Source organism: Microdochium trichocladiopsis (assembly GCF_020744255.1).
Source record: "Microdochium trichocladiopsis strain MPI-CAGE-CH-0230 chromosome Unknown B0I36scaffold_1, whole genome shotgun sequence".
Lineage (NCBI taxonomy): Eukaryota > Fungi > Ascomycota > Sordariomycetes > Xylariales > Microdochiaceae > Microdochium > Microdochium trichocladiopsis.
The window spans coordinates 5,342,282-5,370,102 of NW_025763544.1; the positions used below are offsets into that span (position 1 = coordinate 5,342,282).

General features: G+C 56.5%; 10 protein-coding genes across 10 annotated transcripts; 5 read left to right on the plus strand and 5 right to left on the minus strand.

Moving 5' to 3' along the window:
- The first annotated feature begins 1,215 nt into the window (after positions 1-1,215).
- Positions 1,216-2,626, plus strand: B0I36DRAFT_21744 (uncharacterized protein). The gene is made up of 2 exons (XM_046148987.1): positions 1,216-1,362; positions 1,435-2,626. Exons 1-2 carry the CDS (start codon positions 1,324-1,326, stop codon positions 2,482-2,484), a joined length of 1,089 nt encoding a protein of 362 aa, XP_046019366.1. The 5' UTR covers positions 1,216-1,323; the 3' UTR covers positions 2,485-2,626.
- Positions 2,627-2,768: 142 nt separating this feature from the next.
- B0I36DRAFT_233163 (uncharacterized protein) lies at positions 2,769-5,315 on the minus strand (the record flags this gene model as incomplete). The annotated part of the gene is made up of 2 exons (XM_046149210.1): positions 2,769-4,641; positions 4,699-5,315. 2 exons carry the CDS (start codon positions 5,313-5,315, stop codon positions 2,769-2,771), a joined length of 2,490 nt encoding a protein of 829 aa, XP_046019367.1.
- A 1,648-nt stretch (positions 5,316-6,963) lies between these two features.
- Positions 6,964-8,293, minus strand: B0I36DRAFT_21844 (glutathione S-transferase). Its single transcript, XM_046149000.1, has 4 exons — positions 8,163-8,293; positions 7,977-8,102; positions 7,848-7,905; positions 6,964-7,764 (listed from the first exon to the last, which is right to left on the minus strand). The coding sequence occupies exons 3-4, from the start codon at positions 7,883-7,885 to the stop codon at positions 7,005-7,007; spliced, it is 798 nt and encodes a 265-aa protein (XP_046019368.1). The 5' UTR covers positions 7,886-7,905; positions 7,977-8,102; positions 8,163-8,293; the 3' UTR covers positions 6,964-7,004.
- Positions 8,294-8,639: 346 nt separating this feature from the next.
- B0I36DRAFT_358496 (NADH:ubiquinone oxidoreductase 6.6kD subunit) lies at positions 8,640-9,361 on the plus strand (the record flags this gene model as incomplete). The annotated part of the gene is made up of 4 exons (XM_046157978.1): positions 8,640-8,661; positions 8,768-8,803; positions 9,079-9,194; positions 9,308-9,361. 4 exons carry the CDS (start codon positions 8,640-8,642, stop codon positions 9,359-9,361), a joined length of 228 nt encoding a protein of 75 aa, XP_046019369.1.
- Positions 9,362-9,603: 242 nt separating this feature from the next.
- Positions 9,604-10,948, minus strand: B0I36DRAFT_21778 (Sin3 associated polypeptide p18-domain-containing protein). Its single transcript, XM_046148991.1, has one exon. The coding sequence runs from the start codon at positions 10,843-10,845 to the stop codon at positions 9,769-9,771; it is 1,077 nt and encodes a 358-aa protein (XP_046019370.1). The 5' UTR covers positions 10,846-10,948; the 3' UTR covers positions 9,604-9,768.
- A 319-nt stretch (positions 10,949-11,267) lies between these two features.
- On the plus strand, positions 11,268-12,745 carry B0I36DRAFT_312574 (uncharacterized protein). Its single transcript, XM_046152523.1, has one exon. The coding sequence runs from the start codon at positions 11,542-11,544 to the stop codon at positions 12,643-12,645; it is 1,104 nt and encodes a 367-aa protein (XP_046019371.1). The 5' UTR covers positions 11,268-11,541; the 3' UTR covers positions 12,646-12,745.
- Positions 12,746-13,027: 282 nt separating this feature from the next.
- B0I36DRAFT_233225 (26S proteasome subunit RPN7) lies at positions 13,028-14,709 on the minus strand (the record flags this gene model as incomplete). Its single annotated transcript, XM_046149217.1, has 5 exons — positions 13,028-13,273; positions 13,347-14,111; positions 14,183-14,463; positions 14,532-14,576; positions 14,643-14,709. 5 exons carry the CDS (start codon positions 14,707-14,709, stop codon positions 13,028-13,030), a joined length of 1,404 nt encoding a protein of 467 aa, XP_046019372.1.
- Positions 14,710-19,006: 4,297 nt separating this feature from the next.
- B0I36DRAFT_21895 (fungal-specific transcription factor domain-containing protein) lies at positions 19,007-22,883 on the plus strand. The gene is made up of 6 exons (XM_046149003.1): positions 19,007-19,355; positions 19,419-19,497; positions 19,554-20,313; positions 20,382-21,011; positions 21,126-21,507; positions 21,559-22,883. Exons 1-6 carry the CDS (start codon positions 19,107-19,109, stop codon positions 22,414-22,416), a joined length of 2,958 nt encoding a protein of 985 aa, XP_046019373.1. The 5' UTR covers positions 19,007-19,106; the 3' UTR covers positions 22,417-22,883.
- Positions 22,884-23,349: 466 nt separating this feature from the next.
- On the plus strand, positions 23,350-25,248 carry B0I36DRAFT_358501 (peptidase M24, structural domain-containing protein; the record flags this gene model as incomplete). The annotated part of the gene is made up of 4 exons (XM_046157979.1): positions 23,350-23,411; positions 23,493-23,551; positions 23,673-23,799; positions 23,862-25,248. 4 exons carry the CDS (start codon positions 23,350-23,352, stop codon positions 25,246-25,248), a joined length of 1,635 nt encoding a protein of 544 aa, XP_046019374.1.
- A 456-nt stretch (positions 25,249-25,704) lies between these two features.
- B0I36DRAFT_371574 (concanavalin A-like lectin/glucanase domain-containing protein) lies at positions 25,705-27,064 on the minus strand (the record flags this gene model as incomplete). Its single annotated transcript, XM_046160024.1, has 2 exons — positions 25,705-26,893; positions 26,970-27,064. 2 exons carry the CDS (start codon positions 27,062-27,064, stop codon positions 25,705-25,707), a joined length of 1,284 nt encoding a protein of 427 aa, XP_046019375.1.
- Between the last annotated feature and the right edge of the window lie 757 nt (positions 27,065-27,821).

Below are 27,821 nucleotides of genomic sequence, written 5' to 3' on the forward strand. Positions count from 1 at the left end.
GCACGGGGGCGCGTATGCACATCTGCCAGGAACAACCAGTGACGGGTCACGAAGACCGACTCTGAATGCCGATCATGAAGCGAAGAGGGTGTGACAGCACGCAGAGGTGTAAGTCGGGCGGCCTGATTGGCAGATAACCAGGCGCCTGAGCATGCACGGCAGTGGAGTCGGCTCAGTTACGCGGCAAGCAGCACTGCCTATTCGTCCGCGGCTAACGTCCACTTGAACTCGAGACGGCCTTGGTGGCATCCCGTGCTGGGTGCTTCGCGCGAGACCTGACAAGGCCACGATGCGAGACGGTCGCCCTTCGCGTTGCTTCGAAGATTCTGCTGCTTTGGCTGCGCAACTCCCCAAGCCAACCCGTCTCCCCTCGTCTCTCCCTTTCGTGCTTTCCTGTGGGGCGGCTGGATCGGATGGCCAGGGTCTCGAGTGTGTGCTCACTCATTGCCAGGCCATCGCGGAGAATGCGTCGTCTGGGTTTTCCATACCGGCACGGTTGAGTGCCGACAGGACTGTGCAAAGCCTCAATCAAGTCAAGCCCAAAGCTTCGCGGCACCAGATTCTTTGATGGGATGGGGACTTTCCCACAAAAGCAAACAGCGGTCAGCAGGGCCGCCAGACACTGAGTAGCCTCCGTGCCCACCGTGAGATGATACGTGATGGTGCATGCACCACGACTTGGCCTGGTTCCTGTCCAGCTTGCACTGCGAAGACTCGCCCGATGAGTCGGCAGCATGTCGAACACAACATGTGTCGAGCCAAGCATGTCACCCTGGCTTGCCCGAGGCAGGCTGGCTGGCTGGCTATGTCGCGTGCCCGTGGCTGCCGCTAACTGGTTGTGGGAGAGTTGTGTTCAGCTTGAAACCCTCACGGAGCCAGCCAGCCATCACAACAGTCTCTTGTTCCCAAGCTCCAGCCCGACTGGAACTAGCGTTGAGCCCGGCGTCGCGGCCCGCAGCCTTGCTGGTATCTGAGACGTGCATCATGTCGAGCTACTGTGTGTGTCCCTCACAGCACGAGCAGATCCAGAGATCTGTCGCCAGCTTCCGGCCGGCGTGTCCAATGGTGCTGCCGACTAACAGCACCACAATGGCATGTGCCGTGTAGTAGGGTGTGCTTTGGCTCAGATGAAGAATGCAGTTACCGGACACCCGGGTCCGCCAAGACACAATACATCGCCTCCTGGCGCTGTTTGCCATGTGCCCAAGGTCAAAGGCTCGCAGGGTTGGAGTTGTCATCTCGCCATCAGGCTGGCAGCATGTTCTTGCCCTCATGAGTGTCACAAGGTCCCGGAACGTGGCTTGAGCCCGAGATACATTCAGAATGTTGTCATCTGACCAGACTCTTGGTACCGCTCGGTTTGTGCGTATACTGCGGGCACAAGGGAGCCAGTGTAAACTTCACAGGCTTTAAAGTGCTAACACGCATCCCTAGAGCCGATTCAGGGCACTTCCAGCCAAGCTACGGCTGCAGATCTGGTGCCACAGCAACGACGCCGTTGGATCTCGACTCATCCCTCTACGCCACCGTCAAGCACAAGTCTCGTCGTTTGTCGGAAGCTCACGAGAATCACGACGTGCCGAAAATGCAGGGAACATCACAACGGCAACGCCATCTATCCCAGCCAGTCTTCACGTTTGTCGGGAATCTCGACACGAGGCTCTCAGCCTATATCAGAAGCTTTACGAACCTGGCGGCGGCAACAGCTACAGCTTCATCGATTGCAGCAGGGACATTGTGTTGATGCTCGATCTTGTGGTCCTCAATACTTCGGTCAAAATAGTGAACACTCTAGTGACTCGTCACGTTCCTTTGCATATCGAGACACTGGGAGCAGCCTCAATTCAAACGCTGGATGTTCCCCAGTCCTTATTCTCAGACCTCCAGGCACCGATACCACCTTGCCCACAAATAACCACGAGTCAAGGCCGTCTTCAAGCACAAGATCTTTTCCGACATGTACTCGGACTGTTTCCAGCTTTACAACACATCATCATCGTCCTTGCCCCCAACAACACCGAGTTCCATGGCTGCAACGAAGGACCATGCCATTCACTGCCCGCAATTAACGACTCCGCAAAGATACGCGAAAGAATATGTTGTCTCTCTGAACCGCCCGTGCGCAACAGATATGTCGAGAGGAAACTTCGAGACACCATCAGTCTCTTGGACGTGGGGCTGGGCCAGGATCCCAGAACTTCAGCACGACCGACCTGGAGCATCAAGAGTTCCTCATGCTCAGGATCATGCTCCAAGAAGTTATCATCAACAGCATCACGAGAGGCCAGGCAGGTCTCCAGTCGCGCTTCAGGCTCTGGACTACCAGTACTGCCGTCCTGGGGCATAGGCAGGCGAGACTCATACACTCCAAGAGGTCCGCGTCGGTGCTGCTGGCCTTTTACTGAGGTTGCTGGTACAAATGGGGCATTGGACTTTACGGCATCGAGACTTGCTTTCTACAGACGGTATCGGTACTGGTCATGAACGTCATTTCTGGGTCCGTTGTGCCTGGTCGTACTGTGGTGGTTTGTCGTCGTAGGAATCAATTGTGCTCGTTCTCGAATCTTGTGGGTAAACACGCAGACCTGAATTGTACGCATGCTCGAGGTATACATATTCAAATTGGTCTCTCATGCGTGTACACTGTATGTGGTCACCTCAAATATACTTAGTTTCTTCCTGTTACAAGCAGAAGTTCGTTGTTCATCATTCGGTTATAGGCTAAGTCAGTACTCTCTCTCACACACACAGCATTGCATTCCATCGTTTCAGACAGCAAGTGGACTCTTTCCGAGGCCGATGCCTTTGGCTCTACCCCGTATGATCGCCTGCAATGCGCGGCCAACCGCGTCCATATCACCCAGCATAGTAATGTGGCCTCGATCTGTACTGATCCTGCCACCCTTGACCAGATCATAGCCTGGCGGCAACATCGCTTCCCTAGCCAGAACGACGCCGTCACCACTCTGGAAAAGCAGGTTGTCGTAGGCATCGGTGCGGGCGATGGCTTCTCGGCTTGTCACATGTGCTGCGTACACGGTAGGCACCTCTTTGCCATAGATGACGGCAAGTGGAGGATAGGCATTCCGGGCAGCATGCTCAGGTATGAAAGCAGTCTCGCTGCGGAATTGTTTGACTTCGGCGAGTGTCCGTGTCAAGTACTTCATGTTGCGAACATGGAACTCGGGATCATGACTAGCATGGGCCTGAGCCTCTTGGTGCTGGTGCCTTGCTGTCGATGAGTTGTCGTTGAGAGTGCCCATTTGAGGAGCTAGCGTTCGATCATTGGTGACTTCTGCTTTCCGCCCTGCATCTGCGAGTGATTCGCGCACTGTCCCTTGTTGTGGTCGAGAGTCATTGCCGGTACTGTACCCTCGGTTCCTAAGCGGACTGGGCAATCTGCCGGAGAAGTCGCGCAAACTTCCAAGGGTGCTGGTGCGACCTCGCGCAACGGGGAGAGGAGTTCCGACACATGGCGACCAGCAGTACCTTGCCCAGTCACTCGGGTCGAAGAAGTCGACTTTGTACTCCTCACCCGTCGTCTTGTTAACGAAGCAAAACCCGTCATCCGGCAAGAGTGCAAAGCTGGTCCTCAGTGAAAAGTTGACTTGAGCTGTAAGGACCTTTTCGTTCAAGAGGACTGCGTCGCCATTTCGTAATGGGCCCAGGATGTTGATACATCTCTGTGGCGTGCCGGCAAATATGACTCCGGCAAAGAGGTCCGGGTTCTGGTTGACAGCATGCCTGGTGATCAGGCCCCCCAAGCTGTGGGCAATAATGGTAGCGCCCTTGGCCTCGGGCTTCACTCCAGGTCGATTCGAAGGGAGATTCTTGAGAAACTGGAGAAGTTTTCGTGAGAGAATGGCTGGGCTCAGTCTCCAATCGTAGCCATAATCCCATATCCTCAACTTGCCAGACTTTGCGTTATCGCAACTCCGTAACCGTTTGAAAAGTCGCTTTGAAATGTCGACAGGACCGATGTTCTTGAGCATGCCGTCGGGATATATTGTGTTTTCCATCTGCTCCTCATCTTCCGGGTCCAGGCCAACCTCCAAATTGACCTTGCGCATGTTGAGGCCGACCTTTACTGGAACCCAGACTTGGCGATTCGTACGGGCCGACCGAAGCACAGACCCTCGATACCCACCCATGATCACGATGTCTCCTGTCAGGGACTCCAATGCTCGATCGAGCTCAGACAAATGAATGTCCTTTGGAGGCGAGCCTGCGAGATCTGGGATATCCTTTCCGTGAGGACTCTCAGTCAAGGTTGCTTGTGACGAGTCCCAATTCAGCATCGAGTTTCTCTTCAGCGTTTCTGGGATCATGTTGGGGATGTTCGGCAACTTGAAGGTCGGTTTGTCCCAACTGTCGGTGATGGCCTTGAACCTGTTATTCTTCATCTCTCGTACATCATGCCATCTGCTATCGTCTCCTAACGACGATACGCGGGACATTGAGTGGTAAAGCATGGACTCGTCGGATGTCGACCTTCGAGGTGCCTTTGGCCGTACCGCATGGGACGACAAGCGTGTTGGTAAGGGAAATGCTGCGTCAACAGAATCTGTTGCTGGTTCTGGAGCTGTCAGCTGGGCAACAGGACTGTTTGTTTTCGATGTTGCCAAGCTAGGTGATTGCAGTCTTAAACGCTCTTTGCTTTCGGATGCGCCGTCGTTTGCGAGTGCACTACTAGAGAACGGCGCCGCTGAGAATCGTGGTGATCCCTGGCTTGAGAAGAACGAGGGCCGCGGCAGAGAAGGCAGTGCTTCCCGGAGACGCCTGAACGTCTCTGCACCGCCAGAAGACGAGCGGCGATGTCTGGTTGTCTTGCCATTGCCGAAGACTATCGACAGGGAACTTTTGGACCCCGTGTCATCCTGGGAGACAAAGTCTTTCAAGCTCGGAAATCGCGGTGAGATGGCTTGCTGGGTCTTGTGTTCAGGCTGAAGAATTGGTGATTGATCTTGAGATTGTGCATGTAGAGTAGAGGGCTGGAATTCCGGTGTGTGGGTTGGGTGGTCCTCTCTGCCTGCATGGATGCCGTCGTCGTCACCGAAGCTGATGGAAGTATAATCCAGAGCGGCTTTCTTCTCTGCAGCTGGTGTTGCCGGCGAAGTGAGACGGGTTGCCGCCCGGCTAATGGCTGGCTGTATGATCGACTGTGCACCTTCGTGATCAATGTACAGCGGTTCCTCCTCCAAGTTGCTGTCTGATGAAGGCGAAGCGTCGTCGGGTCGAGACTCTTGTGCGGTGTAAGACGGCACTGGGATGGCCGTCACATGCTGATGAGCCAGCTGGACGTTTGTCGACTCCATGGCGGACAATACAAACTTCCGTGACTGCCTGTAAAAATCCTCAACCTCGGCAGTTTAGCAAGGCCATACCAATTGACATCGAGATATATGCAGACGTGAGAGTGATCAAGACCGATGCAAGCGTTCCTGCATGCAAGAAAAGACTCGGGTTTGGCCGGTGCTCATGTCATGTACCCAAGTCCGGAAGTGCCGGGGGCAACCCAGTCGCTGGGTCTGGTGGACTCGCGTGCTCAGATAGCGAGCTCCCCCCTACCTAGGTAACCTGACCTGCCAAAGTCAGACGGATGCTGGAGAAAGACCCCACCAAAAAAGGGTCTTTGAGACCACAAACAGTACTGGCACGGTCGCGCGAGAGGTTGATGCCCAGGCTTGCCAGGATGTTCTCGTAGATTGGGTGGAGAGTCGGTGTGTTTTGTCATGTGAAAGCTGGAAGGGTCTCGTGGAAAGCCGTTTCGTTCTGATAAAAATGGCACAGCTGTCAGAAGGGGGTATTTCTGGGAAAGGAAACAAGCCTCAGCCGCGCGGAACCTTGGCCGTCTTAGCCCCGGGCCTGCCGGAAGCCCGACACGGCGCACTTACTGTCGATATCCAAAGCTGGCATGCACTAGTACCGCAAATGAACGACAGGACATCCGATACAGCCATGGACCTGCGTTGGCCGGGGGCGTTCTGGTGTTTTAGTGCTTGGCTGAGAGCTGGAGCCGTGGAACTTTGGAAGATAGCGAGCGGGTTCCTGTCAGCATCCAACGGCCCGACCACCGGGGCAGTGCACGCGTAGCGTAATCATGGCGGAGAGTGCGACCAGGTCTGGCATGCTTGCCGAATGGAAAGGAGCGGCCAGAGGGCAATGGCTGGTTTGTGCATCCGGTCATGACCGTAACAACGAGGCGAGCGGGTCGATCCCAGACGGCACTGTCGACGCCATCGTGGCCAGTCGTTCTCTACCATGACGCGCGCAGATGCAGTGGGCAAGCAGACGGCCTTGACGTCATGGCGAGTTCCCGGCCTAGCGCAAGCAAGGCCAGGCCCAGTCGTACTGCGTCAGGTCTGGCAAGCCGTCAGAGGCTACCTACACTAAATGCCTACTTCAGGTAGATGGTCGGTGTCGAAAGTGGGAACGGGTGGCCTTCGCTTCGCAACAGTTCGTCGTATGCCATGGCATCAGCCTCGAGAAGCAGGTCGTCCACAGCGTCACGTTGCAACGCGCCGTCCAGGTTCTCCTGCGCAGAGTGGAGCAAGGAGCCACAGCTCGCAGTGCTGGCCCAATCGGTGTCCTGAGTCGTACCTGTGACAGCCAGTGGGCTTGGGGCTGGGACGCCTAGGATGCTTAGCTTGTTCTGCGTTTGTTGTCTGTCGGGCAGGCAGGCATCCATGGGACGGTTTAATTATGGGAACACACTTCGAGCTGGTTCAAGGAGCTGCAGTCGCGTTAAGAGTTGCCGCAGCGGCTGGGTGCGGCTGGCACCCGATAGTCTCTCGTCGCGTGTTATGACCAGACAAAAACAGTTCAGATGTTCGAGCATGGGACGCATTGAGTTGAGATTGTGGCTACTTATGGACAATTCGATGATGATTCTGCACGTGGCAAGGCTAACATTCTCCCAATAATCCTTGGCACATGCGCCTTTGCGCTCTCAAGGTGCTGCTTCACGCCACGAGCGGCGGGCCACCGCCTATCCGGCTGGCCGTTCAGCTCGGCGCAGCGAAGTAGATGCCCGCGCCAGAATCAATCTCGCTGATCTTGTCAATCGATCTCTTCCAGCCGGGGTGCGCCTCCAGACGGGCAATGTACTCGTGCAGCTTGGGGTACAACGAGCTCGGCTCACCGCCAAAGTCGCCCATTGTCCCAAACGCATTCCGGGCGTTGATCAGGCCGAAGCAGAGCAAGACATCGACGGCAGTGAGGTTGCTGCCGCACAGATAGTCGCCGCCTGATGTCTTAAGGCGCTCCTCGAGCAGGCCCAGCTGCGCTTTGATGTTGGGCAGGATGGCAATGCTGAACATCTGGCGTGCAACCATGCTCGTCACGGGCCGGATGAAGAACGGGATCTGGCTGCTCTTGAGTGCGTTGATGAGCATCGTCTGGACCAATGTAGCCATGTACGTGCCCTCGTTGAAATGGAGGAAGTACTGCCAGCGCAGGAACTCCTCCGTCTCTCCGCCGACCTTGCCCTCCTGGCCCTCCCGGTACCGCTTGGGCTTCATTGTCGTGTCCTGTCCAAAGTGGTCGCAGAGATACTGTACAATATTGCCGCTCTCGGCGAGAATGATGGGCTCACTGGCGCCGGCCGGCGTGATGGACAGAAGCGGTGACTTGCCGAGCGGATGAATTTTCTTCAGGTCCGCTGGCGCAAACATGGTCGGCTCACGACGGAAGACCTGGACCTCATAGTCGATCTTGAGCTCGTCTAGCAGCCAGAGGATGCCTTGAGCTCGAGACTTCTCGAGCCTGGCGGGTTCACAGTCAGTGTCGGTCACGAGTGGCCACTACAAGTAGCTGTGCATTGCCCGGGGCTCAAATAATGGCCTCACCAGTATAGAATGACCTTGGGCTTCTCGTTGGCAGTCATGATGGCCTGCAACAATTGAGCTGGAGGAGTTTGTCAGGAATGGGAAAAGGTCGAACAAGCTTGGGTGGTTCAGAGTTTCTTCTTTCTCAACTGCAGATGCTCAGGCACGCTCTGGATATAGCGTTGTTCGTGACCACAATCGTGCGGGTGGGGAGTTCGGCCGCAGGACCGCGTCATTTCTCTCCGATCTGCCTCGGATGCCTTCAATGTCCATCACCTGAGCAACACTCTGTGAGTCATACTGATGACACTTCATTTGCCTGTTCAAGACACATACCGCTTCCGAAAGCGCGATTTTCCTGCAGCTCGCATGCTCCTATACTGTCAATGCCATCACACCGAACACCGCAAGCTCCTGTGCTCGAGCTTGCAAGCCTGGGGACCTCGGCATGCACCAGATCTCATGATGGAGCAACGGAATAGATCCGCATCAAATGCATGACGCTGGCTCCACTACTGTGGAGCTACCTAATCGTAGATTCAAAAGTTGCCTCCACTTGTGTCGAGCCACACCGACGTTGTGGCTCAGCATAAGCTCAACATAGGGTTAACACCTTAGGTAATCCATCTGTGGCGCAGGCAAGACCACGGCCTGAGGCAACCACGCGCACCATTCGGACCTCCAGTCGAGCTTGCGGCAGCAGCATCATCGCCAGAAGCCTCAGAACCCGCTGTCGCAGTCCAGTCGACCACCACCTGAGCCGACGAATAACCCATAACATACGCATACAGTCTCGGACTGGTATCTGTCAAAATGGGAGGCCTCGAACACTACCGTATGTCTGTCCGACCTCGCCCCGAGAGCCACTTGATTGGCAATTCGTGGTCGACATCCCACCTTCCCATATCCAAGGACACTGCTAACGAAACCCCTCGATACAGGCATGGCGATGGACCCGGCCATCCAGAAGCTTGGGGGTATGTACGACCCATAGAATTGATCGAGCACGTCGAGCCGGAGCATCTACCATTCACATTTCGTCGACGACCAGCTCGTCATTCGCCGAGCGCACCCATCGATCCCAGGACCAACAGATGCTTTGGCGAAGACTTGCATCTCTGGTCATTGCCATCATTTCCGCCATGTGGCGCGACCCGAACGGGAATTCCTCGATATGCATTCGGCGGGCTCTCTGACAGACAATTGAGAGAGGAATCGCGCGCTAACAAATGCTCTCCCATATCATAAACAGCCATGCAATCGAACCGCTTCAGATACTTCCGTTGGACCCCACGCACGGCCTGGATCACCTTCGCCTACGTCGTCGCTGTGCCTTCGATTGTCGGAGTCATTGCCTACAGGACAGATGTGAGTCATTGATGCTCCATTAGGCTTCGCCTTACAGTCGCTTGCCAATCTTGATCATGGATGCGTGCGAGACGGCGATGATATGAAACATGCAAGCTGATCTCTTGACTTAGGGACTCTGGGATTTGCGGGCGAAGAGAAAGGGAGACTCTACGCGGGAATGGTAGAATGGGTGGAATCAACAAGAAGAAGAGTAACGCGATGCGGGGAAGTCAGTGATGAGCTCGGATGCTCGTGTACATAAGACAGCGTCGATGGACGCTGTACATGCCAATCGAAACAGAACTATTTTATTGGTCATGACTTCAAAACGGGTTCGAAAGCAGCGCACCAGGAGATATAGCTTTAAGGCCGTGCATCATCTGAGGCTCGCGGCTTGCGGGCAGACTTGAACTGTGCGGGAACCGCTTTAGGCGGGTTGAGGCTGGAAAGCATCGGCAGCGTACACGTGAGCAATATCGGGCCCTTAGACAAGGGATGATATTACGACCAGAGCGATCTCAGTCGCTGCGATACCTTGTGCAAGCTGGAGCAGAGCTCTTTCTTTGGGGTTCCTTTGGAACCCAAGGTGCCCTCACCATCTCCGACTTCCTCTTCCACGACTAGGTGCCGCATCGTATCCATGGAGATCCTCACCTCGACGCCACTCACCCCTCGGCACCGTAGGCAAGGCCTCGCCGCGCCGCCATTCTCCCATTGGGACCCCTCTCTTGTTGTCGTCTCCGAAATGATTAGTTTCTCCTCGCTCACCATACCTTCTCCCGCCATCGTCAGGACCACCGCCTCGGCTCCGCCGCCTACCATCGCCGTGCCGGCCTCCGTACCCTCCGCTGTCCCTCCTGTCTAGATGCCGGTCCCGAGCCCAATCATGACCTCGACCAGCCCTGTTTCCACTACCATGGTGGCTACTGCCTCCCCGCAGAGGAGGCGGGCCAGCAGCACCAACTGCTCGGGCCTCGCCAGCTCCGTATCCGCGACCAGTCCTAGCGGCGCTTGCTGGTGCAACGGAGCCGTCTTCGAGCGGCGGCAGTATCGCGCATGAAATGTAGTCGCCCGGCACGAGACGGGCTTCTGCCAATGTCTTGGACCCTTCCGAACCCAGTTCCAGCTCAGCCTTCTTCGTCAGGTTGTGTGTGTTGCCATTGCTGTTTTTGTTTGAGCCACTTGTCGCCCGTCCGCCAGGCTCGCCGTGGCCGCACGCATCGTCAGCCGTCACCGTCATCTCAACATCCTCCAAGGCGTCAAGGTCAGAAACGTCCAGACCCCTGCCCCCTTCTCCAATCACCACGCTCCCCAGGTCCTTGACGCTGAACCTGCCCGCGCCTCCTGACGCTGAGGATGAGCTGTCTGGCGGTCCCGCGGCGCCGCGGAAGTCTGCAAAGATGAGCCGGAACACGAGCCTCGTCCCGATAGCTGGGTCTGGTAGCAGTCTGGCGTCGTCTCCTTCATCGTGTCTTGATGAGCCCGAAGCTGCTGCTGCTGCCAGCTGGTGGGACAGCTCTGTCAGCGTGCAGTCTGGCCACACCTGGAGCGTCAGGTGTGGCGGGAGGTGTTCTGTGCGTGTGCCGACGTTGAACTCGTCGGGTCGGTGGAAGGCGCCAGTGCGGTAGAAGAGCCGCAGCACGAACGGCGCCGTGGCGTGGCGATCCATGCCTGCGAGATAGCCCTTGGGTAGAGGCGTCGCGCACAGAGCTTATTGTGGTTGTGGGAATTAATCCATGCTTCAGAGGGCGCTGGTAGTGCGCGTGTCAATGGTTGTTGTTGAGTTGTTTGAATGTCCCAAATGCCAAACACCGCGACCGGCAGCCCCAGGTCGACCTCGACGTAAAAGCTTGTAGCCTCAGGATTCAAGACGGCTACTGCAAATGGATGTCGGCAGTTTCACTCCGTCCTGTGTGTGTGTATAGCATGAGTGCTGGGAAGTTTTGAGATTCAAGCTTCAAGATGAATGAGGTTGGCTGCGATCCACCCCCACGCGCTAGTGCTGGACCCCTGCAGCCAGCATCTTCAGGGCTGCCCTGTTGTTGCCGACGCCGGCCTTGCCAACTCCAAAACTTCGAGATTTAGGTCAGGGAAGGGGGGGCCTACGTTACTCACTCAACTACAACACCACCTCCATCTTGGCACCTACCGCGACTCGGTTTACGGGATCAACCAATCCCCTCGCCCCCATCCATTCGCGCTGCTGCTCCGTTCTTCGACATCCCAGCAGTCTCCGGATTCTCCTGGCGCAGCGGCCATCATCACGTTCTCGACTGCAACGACCTCCCACCAGCACCCAACCCCAACAACATCGCACCACCCACGAGGCTGCGACAATCACATCCGAACAAGAGGACAAACCACCATGGACTTTGCAGCGCTTATGGCGGCGGAGATCGCCAAGTCGAAACCATCAGGCGCATCCGACACCAAATCCAAAAAGTACATCTCCAAACGACAAGCCGAGGCCGAGCGCGAGGCCGCTTACCACGCGGAGCAGGCCGCGCTCGAGGCGAAGCGGGAGGCAAAGGCCGCGGAGAAGCGCAAGCGGGAGGAGGAAGAGGCCGAAGAACAGGCCCAGTACGAGGAGAAGAGGCGGCGGCTGGCCGAGGAGACGAGGCGGCACCGCGAGGAGAAGGCCGAGGCCGAGGAGCGCGCGCGGAGGAAACGCCTGGGCCTGCCCGAGCTGCCGCAGGGCGGGAGTCAGAGCGGGGATGGAGACGCCGAGGAAGGCGGCGAGAATGGCTCCGCCACAGACATCCCCGACGACGACCTGTTTGAGAAGCTCAGAGCCCTGGGGGAGCCGGCCAGGCTGTTCGGCGAGTCGCACAACAGCCGGCTCAAGCGGTACCGGCGCCTGACAACCGTCGTCACGTCCGGCCCGATACCAACGACACTAGAGCCCGTCGAGGAGAAGGACATGAAAGTGTGCGACCCGGAGGACGTCCCACCGGCGAGCGACAAGGCTGGACGGCATTACCTCTTCCGACAGCTGGCGTCGTACTTCACCATGGTTCTGCGGGAGTGGGAGATTGCCCTGGCGCGCGAGCAACTGGCGAACAAGGACAAGGAGCAAGAGCAGGCCTCGTACGCCAGCAAGGCTGCGATCAACGCAATGATCTCGTCGCGCGACAACATGCGACCTTTGTTCCGCAAATTTGAAAAGGCCGACGTGCCCGACGACATTCTCAAGCCTGTCGTCGAGATCGTCAAAGCCGCGCAGGAGCGCCGCTATGTCGACGCCAACGATGGTTACCTGCGCCTCAGCATCGGCAAGGCTGCGTGGCCCATTGGTGTTACCATGGTGGGTATCCACGAGCGTAGCGCTCGTGAAAAACTGCACAACGGAGAGCGCGGGCACGTCATGGGTGATGAGGTTACGCGCAAATATCTCCAGAGCATCAAGCGTTGCCTGACATTCGCGCAGGTTCGGTGGCCGCCGAGCGATATCCGGCAGCTCATGGGGTAGTGCTTGATTCTCCAAGGTCGGCGAGCTGAGCTTCACGCCAGGCTACAATACACAGTTTTACCTACTCCGCCATTATTGAAGTGACTGTATCTGGGTGACCAAAAAAAAAAAAAAGACCACGTCTTAAGGCCTGGTTCGCAAAACACTCGCTGAATTAATACCAATGTGAGGAAACTGCAAAGCAAGGCTAGTATTCATTACTCATGCAGGTCTATCGTAAAAACATGCTCGCGACCGTGAGCTGTTTCGGCCTGTTAACAGGTAAGAATGGTCACGTTCCTTCCGGAGCCTCAAAGCATAGCATATCGACGCTACCCTTTCGGAACTGCCGTCGGCATGTCTACACCCGATTACATGAACGTGTGTTCGTTGCGCTCCTCAATCACATGAGAGAGTCGTCTACATGAGCATTTGGCCGGCGGGAGTCGTCCAACCATTGCTCGACATTGCTTGTCTCGGCCCTGTTCGAGCCCGGAGCTTTCCGCGACGTGCCTTTGACCTCGAGGTCTGCTGCTGCCAGACTTATCCGGCGGATCCTGTCAACTGCCTCCTTCTCGTAGTTGCGCGCTGTCTCGAGGGCCTTGTTCTGCATTGCCACCCTTGAATTCGTCGAGACTGCGACCAGTAGCTGAAAAACAAGTTAGTCTTCACTTCGCTCCAAGCACATTTGCATCGCAGGTGGGAAACAAAACATCACCTACCTTGTCGATCGTATTGATCCGAGCTTTCAGAGTTCCACTCCTGATCATGGTGACAAGCTCTTTCTCAAGTGACTCACCAGGCCTGGCGAAGGCTGCATGCAAGCTCTCTAGGGTGACGCAAGAGAATGGCAAGAAATATTGCACAATGCACTTGCTGCGAATCATCGAGTAGATGGCATTGACGTGCTTTTGGAGGTAGATGTCGAGTAGATAGTCTGTGCGAAACGCCTCAAGCATCGCCAGACACGCCGAGTACCGTCCGTTGACGAACATGGAGACCGCCTTCCTAATATGCGGCTCGAGCTCGAGATAGTTGCGGAATCCGGAGTTGTCAAGCACACGGTCTTGTAATTCCTGCCTGTCCATGGAGGCGAGCGCAAGAAGTCCTCCGTAGACGGCGACATCGTTTGGGCTTGCGATGTCGTTGTATTGCTGGCATATGCTAGGCTCTCCGACCTCGAGAAATGACCTTGCTGCCTCGTAGTATCGATCGCATCCCAGCTGAGCAAGCCCGGTCACCATTTTGGTGTAGGGTTGGAGGTTCTTGGAGTCCTCGTCGCTCAAGTTCGAAGCCACAATCTTGGTGATGTTCGACAATACACTGGACCAATCTCGCTTCTGCATCATGACACTTATGATGTGCTTGCCAAGATCTGTGATGTGATACTGTGTGCTCGCCTCTGGTCGCATCTTGAGGTACGTGTCGGCTGCCGCATTAAGCTCTCCGATTCTCTCCAGGTGCTCCCCAAGGTCTCGATGGCCAATCTGCCAATTGTAATCAGTCATGAGAATGTCAAAATTCTGTGGCACTGATCCGAGTCCCATTGCCTACATACCCGGATGCTCTCTTTCACAAGGTTATTCTTGTAACCCTTGAGCTCGGTCTCTAGCCGGTGTGTCTCAGCAGCATTGCTCTTTTGGGTACTGGTTACCCAGGCCTCATCCCATGTGGCCTCAGGCTCACCAGGCGCTGCAATCCGGATGCACTCCCAAGCGTCACGATATCGCTGAATGTCGGTACCCTTCTTCGCCTCGGCAATTGCGCCTTTCAGGGCTTCGATGCATAAAGGTACCGATGATCGACCGATGAGCAGGAGCCTGTCGAACCGTGAACGATCTACATGGGCGTCAGTAGCTGCCAGGAGTCCGCCTCAGGCTGGAGGGCCACGATGTTAAAATACCCACCTCCATAGTTGGCAATGTATAACTCCAGGTCCAGCTTGGGGGTTTCTGGGGAAGTCGAATGTCAGTGCCCAATGCTGGGGGTTTTGTCTTTGCGCGTCACCAGTTCCTCACCTCTGACGATTGTGCCTCCCTGACTCTCCATCTCCGTGAAGAAGGTTAGAAGCCCCTGGCCCTCCATGGCCGCCATGACTCTCACAGCACAGTCGCTGTTGTATCGTGGTGATTACGGCGAGCCAAGATCGCTGCGGGGTTGCAGGCTGGAGATCTGACTTGGGGAGATTTTGGCTGTACAGTCGTTACCGAGCTAGGGTCCTTTGACCACAGCTATATATGGCAGTTTCGTGTACAATGGACAAGTCTCTGTCGCTTGGTTCCTGATGTTGTCGTGAATAGATGACGACGCGGGTGCCTACAGCACCGTCCGTTGTCGACAGTCACGGCTCTGGTGGGGTCGACTGGCTAGGGTTAGGAGCTCAAGCTCTTATCGGCGGCTTATCGCGCTTCCCCAGATGTGTGGGGTGGTGCACGAGGTATCGCCAAAGAGTTTGACTAAAGATCACCATCCATTTGCTCTGAGTTGCACAGGACTTCCACTGACTGATCTGATGGCAGAATGCTCGGAGGTACAAGGTCTCAAGACTCGATTGTGGGCAAGTTCCAACTGCTTGAGGGACTCCTGACACCCTAGGTACTTAAGTAAAAAGGTGCGACATGGAAACGTGCGTCGACAATAGGACCTCGTCAGTGTGGTCTTTCGTGACAAAGGGAACTGGAAAATATCTCTGATCTAGTTGAGACGAACCCGCAGGACGAACCGTCGAGGATAGACTTAGACAACTTGCACGATTTTACTGGGCTGGTTCGCTAGGTTGACCATGAACTCTCTCCGTGCCTCAGAACCATGAGATCGGGTCTTGAAACACCAGAGGGTTCAGATGGCACTTTATGGGAAGTTGTCCTGCGTGTAACAACAATCAAAAGTCGAAGAGATACTTGTCTATGGCTTTTCAAGTCTAGAGAAGCGTGCCGCCGAGTGGAGCTTACAACACTCAAAGCATCACAGCCGCTTGCCGAACGCTTGCATTGTCTGCTTAACGTGAATGGCGGGGAAAGGCTAGCGCCACGCCCTGTACTGGTCAATTTCAAGGTGCAACCTTCCTGCTCGGTCTGGCCACAACGTGGTATGATAAGACGACGATGTTGTCTTGGAAGACTTGGAAAGTTCTAGGTTGGACTTGTCGCGGGTGCCCAGGGTCTTGGCATGCCAAGCCACTAAGTGCCGCTTTTCCGAGGACAAACCACAGTGCTGGCAGAACAGAGCCCCGGGACCGCTGGAACCCACCCAGCATGACCTGGGGCAGCGCACACTTCAGTCCCATCAACAACTCGTGAGGGATTGAGCGAACCATGCGGTTCAGCCCGTCCCAGCAGGCACAGGAATGTTCTCATGTTCCTGTGCTGGACTCGACAGGACCCCGGAGTCTTGGCGCCGCTCGGCACTCAACGCCAGCGATGACATTCACCAGCAACTCGTCCATTGTGCCTGCGAGCAAGTGCTCGTCAACAGCAAACGACCTCAGAACTCTGCGGAGGCCTCTCGTGAACGGAACGTCGGCATATGCCTGTCTGTATTGCGGCTCCAACCTCGTGCTGGGGCAGCCTCGCATCTGCCACTGCCAACCCAGCCTCACAGTGTTGCGCAGCAAACTGGGGATCGCTGATGTGCACCATACTATACGATCTTGTCGATCAGAAAAACAGTGCCGTGCTGCAAATTCTCAGACGTATCCTGGCATGACTCGACTCGCCTGTGTTCTGGGCTACCCCGGCTGCCCTCGAAACGGATCGCCTTTCAGCCGTGCTTGTTCACAGCAGGCGACAGCTTCGCCAACTCTGAATTCTACAGAAATGTCATGTTCAAACTTTATTCATCAGTCCACACAGCGATGTCACCATAGCAGCCGAGGCGACAGGATGGCCGCCGTACCCGTGTATCATGCAGCAGCACGAGTCATGGACCAGCAGCGCCTCAGACAAGTGTGCACTGTGGTGGCTCAGCTGAGCTGCACGCATTGCCACTTGAGGCTCCGCGCGGGCTGCCCGGTATTAACCATATATCACTTAAGGTACATCGCGGCATCTTAGCCGGCCTGGCCCTGCGAGCCTGGCACCGGGAACAAGTTGACTTATCTACAGAATGTCAACCACCACCAATGCTTGCGCCACCCGCGATGAGGCTGGGCTGGCAGCATTCGTCATTGAGTCGCGGCTTGCCGTCCGCTCATTGCCAGCTAGTCTCTCGTAGAATAAGCTTGATTGACTCACGTGGATACGAGCCTCTAGGGCCACTTTTGCATGCCCGTTCAGCAAACCACGCAATCACTTGTATCTCCTCGAAGCTGCTAATTGCAGGTTTCGCAAGGGCCTATACTATCACGATACACCAGCGCAAGAGGCAAACAGGGAACAAGAAGCACTTGTGCTATTACAAGACAGATACGTAAAGACGGACTTTGCCGCACAGCTGCGAAAACCCTGGGGTTTTGCGTCGAAGTGAAGGCGAGATTTCCCTATCTTGTTGGTCTCGTATGCTCCTGAGTACGTCACAATCGGTACACCTCGAAAGCACCACGCGCCGTTTTCCCTTGGCAAGCAGAGCCCAGAAAGCCACATCGAGCCGAAGTGGCTGCTGTGATGAGCGCCCATAGGCTCAGCCCCGACCGGGGTCGACTTCACCCACAGCGTTTCTCGAAACTCAGATGCGGACTCAACTGCCAACGTCTTCGAGATCTGCCTGACCGGAGGGACAAGGCACGCCCAACGATGTGGATAAGGCCGACGGTCTGGGCAACGGCCAGAACCACTGGACCTCATCGAGCGCCGGGCGGAATCTTGGCTCCTCCGCATGCTGTCTTGCTCCCTGCTGGCTTGCCGCCTTCCCGTCGAGCGTCGGGCGGTGGCTGGAGCAGCCATGTGCCGGGCTGCCGAGTCTTCAAAGGTGCGGCGAAACCGACCCCTGGGGCCTCCCCGCCCGTGTGCCCTGGCTGGGCACTAGTTCCACGGCGGATGCAGGTTCTCACGGCCGGGCACCCGTTCGGACAGCCCACTGGTCTGCCCTCTACACCCGCATCGCGGCGAGCCGGCAGGCTCTTGAGATGCGAGCTGTGCTGCGCGGTGGAGTTTGGTGGAGTCGGCATGCTTACCAGCTGCCTGTAGCGGCACAAATGTTCGAGGTCCTCTCCGTGATCTTCCCCACTGGCCGGGTGTTACTCTCCCAGGCGAGATTCGACATGCACGCCAGTACCAAGTCTGGAGACGGAGCACTGTGCATTTAAGGTTGTCTTGTTGGTCGGACTCACGAAGCTCTTCTGGTCCTAGCGCAGGCGTGCGTGCGGCCCTCCCTGATGACTGAAGTCAGCGAGGGCTTTTTCGCAGTTGCATCCATGCTGCCTACGCCCATTATCCTGCTCAAAAACATGGACTCACTTGCGCATCCGTAAAGATTGGTGACCGCGACAGGGTCCGGGCCCGCGTGTCGCACGGCAGCGGAGCCTGATAGATGGACGGACGGGCATTTGAGATGTGCATGTGCGAACGCTCCGCCTGGCGACAGGGCCAGCCCAGGAAGTGGGCATCCCATCGTCCCCCAACCCAATTGACAGGCACGCCGCCCAATCGACCCAATCCCAGGCCGTGACTCGAGAACTGGTGTCACGAACAAGTCCTCTTCTAATTAGGGCTGGATCAACAGAAGAATTCTTGCCCTCGACCATGGACGCCGTCGCATGGCTCGATTGACTTGGTAGAGAGTGCTCTGGAGCCACCGCCGTTCCATGCCTGGGCACGAGCACTGACTTGTCTTTGTGACTGCTGCAGCCCAGAGAGCCTCTGTGCCTCGCTCTTGTGTCTCTGCCCACTCTTTTCTCCGTCCCGCCATCTCACCCTTCGCGAACCCACTGGCACTAACCGCCTGGCGCCTTGAGGCGTGCTCACTGGTGTGCTGCTCTACGTAATCCCGGGCCCGGCCCTGCGCTACGCCGTCTGCCCCTTCTCGGGCGGCTGCTTCCTCCTTCCCTGCAGCGCCCAAAACGTCCCTGTCCCACGTCAACCACCCAAGCCAAACCTCCGTCTTTCATCGCAACACGCCAGCAGCCCGCGTCGTGCCCGCCCACCTCTTGTCCGCCAGCCGCCGGGCCTCGCCTCTGCACCCTCACGCCGCCATCAATTCGCCCTTGCGCAGCACTCCTTCGTCAGCTGGTCCTGGACAGCATTGGGCCTCCGCCGCTGTCGCGCTCGTCTCCGCCATTGCCTGTTCCGGCACGGCGATAGCTGGCCCCCTCGGCGACCCAGCCCCAGCGACTCCAAGACAACCCATCGCGACTCCACGCCTGCTGCCAACCACTGGGTCCGAACGACTGCAAGTCGGCTGGTGTTTCGGGCATTATCTCAAGATGCAACGAGCACGCGCCTCCATTTTCCTCAACACTTGAAATACTCGACCAAGGACGGCGGCCGCCGGGTGTCCAACCTGCCGTGGGGACAAGCGAGGCCGTCGCGCCTCCACCCACTGCGAAGATGGCACCCCCTTCGCAAGCCACGACGCAGTCGTCCGCCAATGCCAAGACCACTACTGCTGCTGCTGCTACTGCTGTCTCGGCCAAGGTCGAACCGACCGAGACGCCAGAGGTCGATCTATCGGAAAGCGACGACGACAGTTTTGCGCAGGATGAGGACGGCCCCTCGACATCAGCCTCACAGGCAAACGGCACAAACTCGGGCGAAACCACTGCAGTGCCCCTACAGAAGAGGCGCAGAGTGACGCGGGTTCGTGGAACCCTTTGGCCTCATGGTTTTCCTCCCGATAGACTAACGTTCTGTTGATTACAGGCCTGTGATGAATGCCGACGGAAAAAAATCAAGTGCAACGGCAAGCAACCATGCACGCATTGCCAGGTGTACAGCTATGGTAACTTGTCCCGTCCTGAGTTGTCACCGGGCCCTGTCGCTGACCTCCTCGTGCAGAATGTACTTATGACAAGCCTTCAAACCGGCGGCGAAATCCTGCACCACAATATATAGAGGCCTTGGAGAACAAGCTCAACCGCGCCGAGACGCTACTGCGTCGCTTCATTCCTGATGTCGATCTCAATGATCCATCTCTGGATCCTGCCGTTCAGCAAGAGTTTCGGATGCGTGAGCAGTCTAGACTGCAGGCCGCCGCGATAAAGAAATATGCGCCTTCGATAGCCTCAAACAAAGAGGGCGGCCAATTGAGCTCCATGATTGACTCCGTTGGCCAATTGGAGCTGGGCGAAAAGGGCGAAAATGACTTCCACGGGAGTGCTTCTGGCTCGGTATTCTTCCGGCGTATGAAGGATCACTTCCGCAACGTCCTGGGTCGTGAGCACAAGATGCCGAACATGCCCCGAAACATCCGACCAGACGGAGTATCACATCTCGACTCACCTCGCTCAGTGGCGAGCTCACCATGGGCGGGATCCAGCAGCCTACCAAACATGTACGATTTACCACCCAAGGCGACGGCGCTCGCGCTGTGTGCCGAGTCTCTCAACAACGCAACATGCCTCCTGCGTATTGTGCATATTCCGACATTCTACGAAATGCTTGATAATATCTACGCCAAGCACCCGGACACGTTCGATGTGGAAGATCATCGCAGCCTTGCGTTAGCATATTCTGTCATGGCGGTAGGTTGTATGTACAATGTTCCGGATAAGATCTCCGCCGGCGCCATGCCATATCAAGCGGCAATGGATGAGGGGTAAGCACAAGAAATATACTCCCTTGCAGTCCTATTTCCAATCGTACAATTACTAATTCTCCCCGCAGGCTCAAGTACCATACATCAGCGCGAGCGCTTCTGCAGGACATTACCGAATGTCGAGACTTGACTTCGTTGCAAGCTCTCCTTTTCATGATTCTGTTTGTCCAGGCTATCTCGAATCTCAGCACATGCTACGGCTTCGTGGGGATAGCGCTCCGCTCGGCTTTGCGGATGGGTCTGCATCGGGACATTGGTGACGCAAGTTTCGGACCGATCGAGATCGAAACAAGAAAACGGGTCTTTTATGTGTGCAGGCAAATGGACACATACATCTCGGCGCTGCTAGGCTTTCCCCTCCTCTTGAACGAAGACGACATTGATCAGCCCCTGCCTATCACGGTCAACGACGAATACATCACAGTAACCGGTATCCTGGAGCCGCCTCCCGGCACCCCGTCATTTTTTGAGGCTTTCAACGCCCATGTAAAGCTCATGGACATTCTTGCCAAGATTGTCAAGAACATATACCCTGTCAGAGCTGGGTCAGTGGTCGGATCCGCGGAGAAAGCATCACATGCGTCTTTCATGATCAGCTATTCCAAAGTGAGGGAGATGGAAGAAGCTTTACAGCAATGGAATGAGCAGCTTCCGTTAACATGGAGGCCCAGTTCGGATGGCCCCCCTGAAGTTATCCGGTACGTCTCAACCACCCACGCAACCCGAAAACCCCCTTGGGCTACATGGCGTGCCTGCATAGGGAGGCCTTGTTTCCAAACCGTCTACTCATTCAGCTGACCATTCTATCGCAGTGTTCGCAACCTCTTGCGCTTTGCATTTGCCCATGTACAGATGGTGTTATACAGGCCATTCCTGCATTACGTCTCGCCCAAGGTGGCAGCCGATAAAGATGTGAAACGCGCTTATGACTGTGGCGCGGCTGGCATCAGTGTAGCGCGCAATATCATCCACTTGGGTATCGAGATGAGGTCGCAAGTGTCCCTGGTCGGACCGTATTGGTTTACGCTCTTCACAGAGTTTTTCGCCATCATCACCCTCATCTACTATGTCCTTGAAAACCAAGACAAACCCGAAGCCAAGGACTACCTTGCCGATGCTGCAGCAGGCAAAGATATGATCAGCAGTTTGGCTCGTAGGAGCATGGCTGCTGATCGTATATCTGACGCCTTGGGTGTATGTGTTCGCTCTACCATTAATTGATGTGATGACTAACCCTCGCCACAGGTTCTCTTTGAACAGCTGCCGGAAAGCCTCAAGAAGATCAAGTCGAAAACAGTATCGAAGAAACGATCTGCCGCCGAGGCTCAAACATCCGATATCATATCGACTGCGTCCCATTCACTCCAGGCGGGTCAGGGTCCCCGAAGCGTGGCAGGTCCAGCAATACTGCCAAAGGCTGGCTCCTCGTCAATGACCCCGGCTATTGGCACGAGCGAAAGTATGGCAGCTTCGTCACAAGGGCTTGGCTTCGACAGTCCAATGTTTGGGGCGCCGGACTTCAACGAGTCCTCCTTCGGATCTGAATTCGATTTATCATCATTGGGCCCAGCCGGTCTTTCCCCCGAACACATCGCCGCGATACGTCAATCCGGGTACCTGAATCTCCAGCAGCCAATGGGCGCCATGCCGAATCCGATGCACCGGCTCGACAACATGCTCTTCTCTTCTGGCGACCCGATGGCCTATCCCAGCCAAGCGAGACTTGACTTTGCGGACCCCCGTGCGGCTTTCCACCACGGGGCCGCGAGCATACCGCACCAGGGCCCCTCGCAATTCTACGTGCCGAACCTCTACGATAATATTGAGGGCCAGCTCATGGGCCCGTTGCCGCCTTACATGATGCAGGCCGCAGCTCAGCCTGCGTTTGACTTTGCGACACAAATGTACAACGACCCGATGCTGCCAGTACAGCAGATGCACGTCCCTCGACCGCATCCCACCCAGAACCCCGCGCCAATGATGCGCCCTCCTTCGCAGACGTCGTCAGCGCGCCGCAGACCTCGGCGACAGCCACGCGATCCAGACGACCTGCTGGCAAATACACCTTGGCATGGGCTCTGGCCACAGCACGCAGCGGACTAAGAAAGATGATTGTTATGATACCCTGGAGTCGTATGGCGCGAATCATATGGGCAGTGCGTCACTGACCCGTGGGCTTGTTCTTGATATTTGCTGGCTAGAGCACGATAATTCAGCGTGATGTGTCTGCTTTTTGTTTTTTGTTTTACCCTGAGCAAGGTTTCAAGTCTTGCATGCATGGGAGGCAGGCGTCCTGGTTCTGGTTCAAAAGGCACGCTCTACAAAAGACTACGGTGAGAGCAGCCCCCGACCCTTGAGGTCGCCGGCCCTCATCAGCCCGGAAAACTTGGGGTGCATCTGGACACTAGTGTACAACATCGTCCTGCGACTTTGATAGACATGGATGAGCCGATGCCGTCCATATGACGAGATACGAAATATCACTCTTCACCAGAACCAGCCCAGTCATGCTCCGCTAAAGCCCTGCAGATGCTGCCCATGCTGCGGTGGACGAATGACTGTGGACAGACAGTGCACTAGCTCTTGATTCGGCAGATGCATCCGCTATCCAACACCACGCGCGCTTTTCCCCGCATGACAAGGGTCTCCGCATGAATGACAACAATGCGCTGACTACAGTCGGTCTCTCGCGCTGGCAAGAGTCGGCCTCTTCCTGAATAAAATCCCATCAGCACCTCGCAGCATCACGAACACCACATCCTTGTCGAGCTTCTTTCTGTCTACTGTCTGCCGCCCGTGCCCAGAGTTACCGCTGCGACGTGAGCCCGGGCGATCTGCTTATCTTTCCCCTCAGACCGCCCAAGTGCGGATCCGGATTGCGAGTCGGTCAAGCACTCGTGCCAAACCGCATCATCTCATCTCGTGGGCCACGATCGTAGCTTCCACGGAAGAACAGCCCGCGCGTTGGGTATCGCTCCGTCGACGAGACCCTATTGACCTCTACAGCCTCCGCGGACGTTGTTCAAGAGGGCCGCAATGATGATGGAGTCCACACTCGTGAATCACCGGATCGTGCTAGAGGACGAGTTTGACGCGCTGTATGTCCACCAAGCATGACTACGCTAATTCGATGGCGGAAGCCTGGGAGTGGTTTTGCCTTCTAACGCGGTGGTGAGCAGCTCGATTGAGGTCGATGCGCCGGCTGAGGACAAGGTCGAGAAGGACCAGAAGTATCCTGGTACGTAAGCCTGGCTGCCTTTATCGTTTATAAGATGACTGGGAACCCACCGAGGTTTAGCTTTGTTCATGGGTAGATGAGTGATCTGAACGTCTGGTGAGCACAGCTGACCGGCTTATAGCAAAGTGGCACGCGCGGAAAGTTGCTGAGCAGCTCGGTGTCGACTATGGCATCGTCTTTCTGCCCGGACAAGTTGAGCTCAGTTACGAGGATGCAGACATGGGCCCTCCTTTTCGGCAACGACGATAGTGAGTCGAGCATCTATTGTTGAATTTGGTCCATGTAAATCTCATGCTGATGGCTTCACAAGCTTCTACTACATCACAGGCGCCAACTTCCCAGGTTGCGCCGTGACATACGACTTGTCGGCCGACAAGCTCACGCTCTGGATTCCGTATACGCCGCCAGCGACGATATTGTACTTTGGCAACAGCCCGACCCCAGAGCAGTGTCTCACCAAGTATGACGTCCATGATGTGAAGTATATCAGCGAGCTTCCCAAGTATCTGGCTTCGAGACTGGCCAGCGTCCGCTCACTCTACGTCCTGCACGCGACACAGCTCCCCAAGTTTGATGGCTTTGAGCAGGTCAAGCCTCGCATCGAGATTGACACGACGAGCCTGCAGCCCGCCATGGACCGAGCGCGTGTCATCAAAACAGAGTATGAAGTCGCGGCGATCCGCAAAGCCAACGCCATCTCATCCAGGGCGCACAAGCGCATCGCCGAGGCCATTTCGGGCTATACCAACGAGTGCCAAGTTGAAGCGGCGTTCCTGGCCTCTTGTACTGCGGAAAACTCTCACGCCCAGTCGTACGGCATCATCGCGGGTTCTGGCGTCAACGCCTCGACGCTACACTACGACGCCAACAATGAGCCGCTTGCGGGTCGGCAGACCATCGTCGTCGACGCAGGCGCAGAGTGGGAGTGCTATACTAGCGACATCACCCGCACGCTGCCCCTGGGCCGGGAGGGGAAGTTCACCACCGACGCTGCCGCGATATACTCGATCGTGAAGAGCATGCAGGAGGAGTGCATCGAGCGCGTGAAGCCGGGCGTCGTGTACCGCGACCTGCAGCTGCACGCAACGCTCGTCGCCGTCAAGGGCCTCCTGGCGCTCGGCATCCTGCGCGGCGGCACCGCGGCCGAGATCTTCAAGAACGGCACGGCGGCGGCCTTCTTCCCGCATGGCCTGGGCCACCACGTCGGCCTCGACGTGCACGACGTCCTGTCCCGCGACCTCTTGCGCCCCGCAGGCGAGAACCTCTGGGGCAAGCGCCGGCCTGTCGGCCCGCAGACGCTGCGCGCCATGATCAAGCAGGCGTCGATGAACTACCACGACGACTCGGACGACAACAGCACGACCGCCGGAGGCGCCGGCACCCGCGCCGCTTCCCGACTCTCGCCCTCGCCCTCGCCGTCATCAAAGGCGCCATCTTCAAGAACCCCGGAAGAGGACGACGACGCGGGCATCCCGCTAGGCGTCCTGCGGCCAAACATGATCGTCACCATCGAGCCTGGCATTTACTTCTGCAGGCCGTACATCGATGGCTACTTCTTGTCCAAGGAAGAGCACAGGAAGTACATTGACGTCGACGTCCTGAACAAGTACGCGCCCGTGGGCGGCGTGCGCATCGAAGACTGCATCCTCGTGACAAAAGACGGATATGAGAACCTGTCGACCGCGCCAAAGTACTGAGCTTCCTTGCGTTTTTGTAAGGGCGGAGCTGGGACAATGGGGATTGTTCAGAGAGACTTTTTTTCGGAGATGTGCTTTTAGATTCTAAGTTTTTAGAGGCTAGAGCATTCACGTCGCGGGAGGGAGATGAGATCTTCTTTCTACAGTCATGAGTTCTTGTTCGTCATGGGGTCCGTTGAAATACACTGCTCGATCAGCAGCAAGGAGACTGAGTTCTATGCAGAAAAAGTTGAAAGTGATATCCAAGAAAGCAAACAGCAATATTTTCGCTCGCACTATAAACATGATCGTCGTTAAAACCACAGGTGTGTCCATTGGCAATATCCACGCTAAACATCGCGAATGTCTCTGAACCCCCCATCCATTTATTTTCAAGCCGCCGTCCACACCATGCCACGTGCCTTCGTACAAGACTACCCTATCATATCACCACGCAATAGGCCCTTTCTTTCAGACTCACAGGTACTTCTTGGGTGAAAGCTTCTTGCGCTCGTAGTAGATGTAGGCGCCGACAATGACAAACTGGCTGGCGACAATGACAAAGATGAGCTTGCCGTGACGCGGCGCTGTCTGTGTGGCCACGTGCTCGAGCATGTTGCCGTGCTGTCCACCCATGGCGCTCTTGACGGACATTTCGGAGTCGTGGATCTTGTTCTTGAGATCACGGCGCATGTCGCTCATGTCGCGTGACAGGGCATCGAGCTTCTGCTCCAGCGCGTCTAGGCGGTTGAGCCTGCCAAGCACGGCCTGCACCTCGTTCAAGATGCCCTGCATCTCCTCGTGGCGGTTCGAGTTCATGTTGTTGACGCTCGAGATCTGGCGGAAAATGCTGCCCATCTGGTGGTTGATGCCCTGCAGACGGTTGTGCAGGTCACGGAACTGGGCCTCGGAGCTTTTGATGCTCGCCGCATCGACGTCGGCCATCTCGTTCGGGTCGCCGTTATTGTTGTTGGTGTTCTGTGAGCTGGCCTGGCCAGAATTGCTCTCAGGAGCCCGGGCCTTCATGGGTGGTGACCCCTCGACGGTGGCAGAAAGGTTTTCAGTCATGACAACCATCTTGAAAACCTCGTGCGAGTCTGGGAGGTCCGCCGACGCAGCGGTAATACCGAAGCTGTACCCCGGGGGGATGCTAATCTTGTTGCTCTCGAAGCACAGACGACCGTCGATCTCGACCCTGAAGTTGTCGGGAGTCTGGCGGAACTTTATCTGAGACGGGCGACCCAGGTTGCGGTAAGCGTAGTTGCAGTGACCGAAGGCGAGGCTGTCAATGTTTGGCTGGGTGTTGAAGTCGATAGTGCCGTCGTTGAGGAAGCCCCGAATCATACCACCCGAGCCGCTGTGCTGGTCCAGAACAAGAGCCAGACCATCAAACTTGTTGATGGTGTATATGCTCGACTGCCCGATTTCTTGGCTGCCGCTGCGAGCAAGCCAGATGTTCAGGTTGCCGCCGCCCCGCTCAGGGCCTCCAACTCTGAAGTCGACATCGGCCACCCATGTGGCATACTTGTTGGGGTTGTTGGCCCAGATCGATCCTCGCGCCTTGCCTGGAGCTGGTGGGGTCAGGATGACCTTGTTTGACAGGACCTGGGGGGTTTCTGGTGTGCCTGCAATGGCGAAGTTCGGTATGGCTCGCCCGACCTCGAGTCTGTATTGGTAATGCCAAGTGTTAGCGAGCTTGTCCAGGGGTGGAGGGAGCTGCCAGACGCGGGTCATGTGCGAACCTGCCGGTGTGTCCAAAGCTCAGGTCGCTCACGAGGAATTGCGCCTGGGCGACACTCGCGAGCCCGGCGGCCGCGAGCGACAGGGAGAAACGCATTGTGGGAGGGGAGAGAAGGCAGAGCACAAGAAATGTAAAGATACAGCGGGCGGGAGAGGAATTGGAATGATGAGAGGGCGCGCACGTGCGGGAAGCAGCTTGGAGAAAGCAAGGGAGAGTGGAAGCTGGAGGTCGACCTGCGACTGGTGATGGCTGGCGGCTCTGCCTCTGGGAGCTTGCCGCAAGTGGGCCGGATTGAGGACACTTTGGCGGACTCTGGACCCCGGATGATCAGGGGCAGGGTTGCACCTGCGTTTTGGGGTCGCAGCTGCTTAGCGCAAGCACGTAGCCCAGGCACCCGATGCGGCGTCTCGGAGTGGGGTGGCCCGGGGTTAGGCAGTTCGTTGACAGCCCATCATCACAAACGCGCTTTGAGCTCTAAGCAATGCTGCCTACACGCAGGGTGTCCCTAAAACGCGGCGGCGCATGGGACGGATGCTATTAAGAAGAATAAAAAGGGGGACACATCCCATGGCCTCAGGCAGTGCTAAACCACCAGCAGTGCGACGAAGCTCAGGAGGAACCGAACAGTTCTCCCCCAATGTGCCCCTCATACGTAGCGTTGGCATGGCCTGTGGCAGGAGTGTGGAGCTTCTGTGATGGAAACACAGTCTGAACACACAGTCTGTGTATATTGTCAGCACTGTCGTTAGTGTCGCGCACGAGCAAGCAACAGCCACCATCCATCCATCGTCTGAATTGACATCCGCTGATGCCACCTGGGCAATCTCACAATCACCAGCCGCAACAGAACTGT